We start from the raw sequence: 6,466 nt of genomic DNA, 5'->3' as shown, positions 1-6,466 counted from the left end.
TGAAGAGATCGAAGGCGGGTAAGAGGCCAGCACGGGGTGTCCAGGTGGATAGGGTGTGTTGGAGGCGGGAGAAGGGGTCGTCAGAGGGTGGGCGAGAATCTTGGTTGAAGAAGTAGGCACGGAGGCGAAGGCGATAATGAAGGAGATAGCCAGGAGCTACTCCTGGGGGCCAAAGGTGTAATCCCAGATTGAGGACAAAATTGGGTGATGCGAATGCTGCACACGATAAGGAAGGTGCTGCTATTGTCATCCCTTCACCCATGGGAATGGCCTCAATTATTGTGACAGCAGCATTTTGTGGACCAGTAGAGGGACACATGTTACTTGTGGTTGTGGATGCTCACTCAATGTGGCCGATGCAATCAGTATCGGTGGCAGCAATGATAGGCCAACTGGGTGAAATATATGCCAGGTTCAGGAGCCAGAAACAAGTCATGAGTGACAATGGTGCACAATTGATGGTGCAAGAGTTTGAAGAATATTCCAAAGAGGAACAACTGTGTTGGCTTAGAATTACACGTCTGATGATGTGAAATGGATCCCAGTGGTGGCCGTGGCTCAGACAGGACTACTGTCCTCCATGGTACAGACAAGAGATGAACTGGTCTGAAGGAGACATGTGGATCAGCTGGTTGCTTATAATCGCCAACAGGGGTGATATCCCTCAGAATACCGAGCCTGTCCAGATGGGATCAGGGTGTCGATTAAGTCATGTATCTCCGAGCCAGGGTAAAGATACCCTGAGGTGAGACAAAGCAGCATCACAGATCAACAACCACCAATCAGAGAGGTACATATCTGTGGGACAACAGGAACTTCCGGAAACCCTGGAGACTACACTCGTTAAGACAAGGAGCCAGCCTTCTCAGCATCGCCGTCTTCCCCCGAGAGACTGATCACATCAATATACAGTATAGAAGGATTGTTTCCTTTTTCTATGTTTATTTTTGCAAATAATTTGATGATGTACATATGTTAGCTATAATTCCTGCATAATAATTATAATTGTTGGATGTATACATATATATTATGCACATATTGTTAAGGGGAGTAGTAAAATAAAGGGTGACAGGTATAAATAGAGAGGGGAGGGGGGGGAGAGAGAATGAGAGACTGAGAGAGAGGACCATGCACAAGACCATGTATGTGTAACACTGCAATAATTCAGGGCAAATGTAAGAAATACATAACTTAATTTTAATTTATGAAAGGCTGCTACTGAATTAGATAAATTAGGACAAACAGAGTCATAGAGATGTACAGCAAGGAAACAGACCCTTTGGTCCAACCCGTCCATGCCGACCAGATATCCCAACCCAATCTAGTCCCACCTGCCAGCACCCGGCCCATATCCCTCCAAACCCTTCCTACTCATATACCCATCCAGATGCCTTAAATGTTGCAATTGTACCAGCCTCCACCACATCCTCTGGCAGCTCATTCCATACACGTACCACCCTCTGCATGAAAAAGTTGCCCCTTAGGTCTCTTTTATATCTTTCCCCTCTCACCCTAAATCTATACCCTCTAGTTCTGGACTCCCGACCCCAGGGAAAAGACTTTGTCTATTTACCCTATCTATGCCCCTCATAATTTTGTAAACCTCTATAAGGTCACCCCTCAGCCTCTGACGCTCCAGGGAAAACAGCCCCAGCCTGTTCAGCCTCTTCCTTTGCTCAGATCCTCCAACCCTGGCAACATCCTTGTAAATCTTTTCTGAACCCTTTCATGTTTCACAACATCTTTCTGATAGGAAGGAGACCAGAATTGCATGCAATATTCCAACAGTGGCCTAACCAATGTCCTGTACTGCCGCAACATGACCTCCCAACTCCTGCACTCAATACTCTGACCAATAAAGGAAAGCATACCAAACGTCTTCTTCACTATCCTATCTACCTGTGACTCCACTTTCAAGGAGCTATGGATCTGCGCTCCAAGGTCTCTTTGTTCAGCAACACTCCCTCGGACCTTACCATTAAGTGTATAAGTCCTGCTAAGATTTGCTTTCCCAAAATGCAGCATCTCGCATTTATCTGAATTCAACTCCATCTGCCACTTCTCAGCCACAAAAGGTATGAGAAAAGATTCCATGTTTCCCATAGGAACGTCTTGATTTTTGACTTCAAGGAATTAAAGGGACCACACAAATTCTTCCCCTTATCACCAGTATTTCTCCTGATTGCTGGGATCAATGTCGTTTCTGGATACTTGCCGTTATGAAGTGAATCCCAGGAAGAAAGTCTCTGTCATGCCACCTGTTATCCTCTGGATTCAGTCATTGCCCCGGCCCTCTTTCCTACTGTACAACAGATATTCATCAGAACCCTCGCTTTTACCAACAAACTCTGAACAATTCTCTTCAAGTTCAAGCTCCTCAACCCCATCTTCTCTCCTGTCCACTTTTTTTTACTTTATAACTTTCTAATTTCTAATAGAGTTCTGATGAAGGGACATTGGACCCGAAATGTGAGCTCTGCTTTCTCTCCCCAAATGCTGCCATACCTACTGAGTTTTTCCAGTAATTTCAGTTCTTATTTCTGATTTCTAACATCTGCAGTTCTTTGGTTTTTAATCAGAAAGAGAATACAACTTCAACGTATACAATGCTCATTGTAACTATTAATTGAGAAGATAATTCTAATTACTCCAGCATTGTCTATGATTAATATTAAACCTAACCAATACAATCTCTCCAGATTTGCAAAAATAAATTGTATATTAATATTGGTAAAAGCCAATCATTCTTAGTTTTCACAGAATAATGACCAGAATTATGAAGTCAAATTCTCAATCTCATTTGTAAAAGCAACTCCAGAGTACAGTTGAAGAGAAATGGCAATTGACTCATAAAATTATTGTTAATCAATGCCTGATACATTATTCCCAATGTAATATAAATCGTGTTTGTTAAAACCGAATGGACTGTCTGAATCCATGTAAGTAACAGCATTGGAGGGCATTTGGAGATTGTTTCAGCAGATCCTTACCATTCACCGTGTGCTGAATCACAAGCAGGAAGAACCACAATGTGGTGAACATCGTTCATCCTGAGATCACAAGCAGGAGGAGGATTACCTGAGAGGGAGAGAAGTGACAGTCTATTTATTTGTCACCAATGTCACGGTACATCAACAGTGCATTCGTACCACCTTACAGCACACAGACCAAATTTAGTGCTTGTGTTCTATCCTACAAGCATTTGGTGTGTAATCTTATTCTTTTCCTTTTTTTACTTCTCCACGCAATTTCTCTGAACCTTTTCATAAAATACTCTGATTGATGAGCATCTAGAGAATAATTCTGAATTAAAGTGATTCAAGACTTGAGGTTTGACATGAATGTTCGTCAGTGGGCTGTAACTATGCCCTCAGGGTTGGGTGCCCAACAAGAACTGAGCCTTAAAGCATGGAGAACTGTACGCTGTGCCATTAAAACATGCTGTGGCCATGCTGATAAATGAATGCACACTATTTCAGATATTATGACTGGCAAACCTTCATTAGTCATAGACAGTCAGAGAGTCATAGAGATGTACAGCATGGAAACAGACTGTTTTGTCCAACTACTCCATGCCGACCAGATATCCTAACCTAATCTAGACCCATTTGCTAGCACCCTGCCCATATCCCTCTGAACCCTTCCTTTTTATATACCAATCCAGATGCCTTTTAAATGTTGTAATTGTATCAGCTTCCACCACTTCCTCTAGCAGCTCATTCCATACACACACCTCCTCTGCATGAAAAAATGCCCCTTAGGTCCCCTTTAAAATTTTTCCACTCTCACCCTAAATCAATGCCGTCTAGTTCTGGACTCCCTCACCACAGTGGGAAGGCCTTTTCTATCTACTCTATCCATGCACCCCATGATTTTATAAACCTCTATAAGGTCATCCCTCAGCCTCCCACACTCCAGGGAAAACAGCCCTAGCCTACTCAACCTCTCCCTATAGCTCAAACCCTCCAACCCTGGCAAAATCCTTGTAAATCTTTTCAGAACACTTTCAAGTTTCACAATATCCTTCTGATAGGAAGGAGACCAGAATTGTATGCAACATTCCAAAAGTGGCCTCACCAATGTCCTGGAAACCCATGACATGACCTCCCAACTAAAGAATGCTCAAGTTAATACTTCTTTTTGAAGATTTTTTAGAAAACACTTGTGATTATTAAATCCATCCTGTGCAAGATGATTAGATTATCATACCCAAGGATTGATGAAATGTTTTTCACACTTTTATTGTAATTTAATTGTTTTGCTCAGAGCTGCAGCCAAAAACAGGCCTTATTCCTTCTCCATCACTGTAAAGTAGGCGGAGCAGCCATCTTAGAAAGGTGAGTGGCCAATCTTAAAAACTGGCGTCACCGTATTTACAAAGGCATAAGAGATCATTCAGCCCCTCAAATACATACTGGCTCTTTGATTGAGCTCAACTATTTGCCCTGCTTTCCCCTTTCAGCCCCACATATTGTCTTATTCCCTGGCAACTGTAGAAACAGCTCAAACTGAGAAAGAGGCTGCCATTTTAAATTGTTTTCCTTTCTCATCTGAGCTAGTGAAATAAGGAAAACTACATTCCATCATTTTAAAACAAATACACTGACTCTGAAATTGTACAATTTTTGAAAAAAAAATGGGGGAGAGTAATCGGAACCCGGTGACCTTTTCTAATTTTCCAGAAGCATCTCTTGAATGGCTCAGTCTCGAGTTACCTGATCCTTGAAACTGAACTGTGGTGATTGTAATGCACAGCAGCTCACCTCTCGTGCCCGGAGCGTCTCGCAAGAAATTCATTCTCTTCTTCTGGTGGCAAAGGCATGAGGCGAGTTCCTGCCCATTACAATCACGACATGAACAGTGCAAGAAAATCATTCAAGGAAGAAGCCCAATTATTTCAGTTTGATTGAGGGCAATTGTTTAACATGCTTGAACTTAATTAAACCCAAACTAAGCTTTAGCTTCTGTTATCTATCAATTACAACCTGCCTCTCAACAATATGCTTCTAACATTCAAAACTTTGAAAGCAGTTGAATAAAACTAATTTCAATTTAAACAAATATATTTGAATCATGTGAAAATTTAAATAATGAAGTAAATGTAAAGACCACAGAGTTTTTGAAATATAGAAGTGCGTCAGAATATGGAGAAGGCAAAGACAAAGCAGGAGAACAAGACCCATAAGATATAGGAGCCGAATTTGGCCATTTGGCCCATCAAGTTTGCTCCACCTTTACTGACTCCTTAAGTCCATTCCATATTTTACTTTCATAATATTTTGGTATTACGAGCAAATTTAGCAACTTGGATTCAAACCCTTTAGCCAAGTTATCAATATGCATTGCTAAAATGTTTCTCAATCCCATTCTCCTGCCTTGTCCCCATTACCTTTGATCACAGCACCTCTGCTGCCAGACCTGTTCGCATTTCTCCAAGAATTTTGGTCTTTTGTTCATTTCAGAGCCCCAGCACCCACAGTTCTTTGTTTCATTTCACTAACAAAGAGCTATTTTCAGCTTTGTGTTTCTGACAAGATTATCTACATATCAGGTAAGTACAGTGAGAAACCTTGGGCATTTAAACATTGCCCAGATACAAGACAGATTCCACTTTGTGTTTTTCCAGGAGACCCTCTCAATCCATCAGACAAAATCAAAATAATTAACCCAATGGCACTGGCAGAGCAGACAGTCTCAGGTTCAATATCTACATGCAAATATAGATACGGACATACAAATCGGGAGCAGGAATAACCAACTATGGTCTCAGCTGCAGGTTCCTGTCAGATCTCCAGAAGACTCTGACTCCCTTGCCTTCTGATGTGCCGAGTAAGTCACCCAGTTCAAGGACAATAAACAACAGACAACAAAGCATGACCTTTCCAGCAACACACACAGCCCAGGAAAGAATAAAAGGAGACACCTTCTTTTCAGATGTTGTCTCCTTGCTCTAGCCTCTCCCACAAGGAAAATCTTCCTTTCACCGACTCTCCGATAAATTACAAACAAACCTTCAATGATACAAGAAGGTTACTTTTCATGTTTCTAAATTTCCAAATGATCCAGGCCGACCTTTTCCTCCAAGTAACTTGTTCACACCAGGATCATTTGTGAGAACCTTCAACAGACTGCTTTGAATACAATTATGTTGTTTCTTCAATAAAATGACCAAAACCAGAACTAGTTCTCTCAAGGTGGCCTCACCAATGACCTATATAAATGTAGCAAAGCATCCTTACTTTTACATTGCATCCCCTCGCAATTAAGAGCAAACATCCCATTTCTAAATCATTGCTAATCATTTGCTGTGCCGATACACTAACTTTTTGTGCTTCATGCACCAGGACACCCAGATCTCTCTGTTCCAAAATGTTCTGCACTGTCTCATCATTTAAATAAAATGTTGCTTGTCTCTTCTTCCCGCCCAAACAGACAACTTCACATTTTTCCACGTTAGAATTAATCT

General features: G+C 41.6%; 1 protein-coding gene across 2 annotated transcripts in view; it reads right to left on the bottom strand.

Annotated features, from left to right (window-relative positions):
* Positions 1-6,466, bottom strand: part of LOC122541328 (butyrophilin subfamily 3 member A1-like) — a 109,338-nt gene that overhangs the window by 59,194 nt on the left and 43,678 nt on the right. The window contains exon 2 of one of the 2 annotated variants that reach the window (XM_043677993.1): positions 2,991-3,078. In XM_043677993.1, coding sequence (XP_043533928.1) covers positions 2,991-3,042 — 52 coding nt within the window. In that variant the 5' untranslated portion in view covers positions 3,043-3,078. Of the gene's footprint in view, positions 1-2,990; positions 3,079-6,466 lie in introns of those variants that run through there. The other variant, XM_043677994.1, reaches the window with a different exon arrangement.

Source organism: Chiloscyllium plagiosum, chromosome 37, assembly GCF_004010195.1.
Source record: "Chiloscyllium plagiosum isolate BGI_BamShark_2017 chromosome 37, ASM401019v2, whole genome shotgun sequence".
NCBI classification, from domain to species: Eukaryota; Metazoa; Chordata; class Chondrichthyes; order Orectolobiformes; family Hemiscylliidae; genus Chiloscyllium; species Chiloscyllium plagiosum.
The sequence above is the reverse complement of the archived record's forward strand: the minus strand, read 5'-3'. Positions and strand labels throughout refer to the sequence as shown.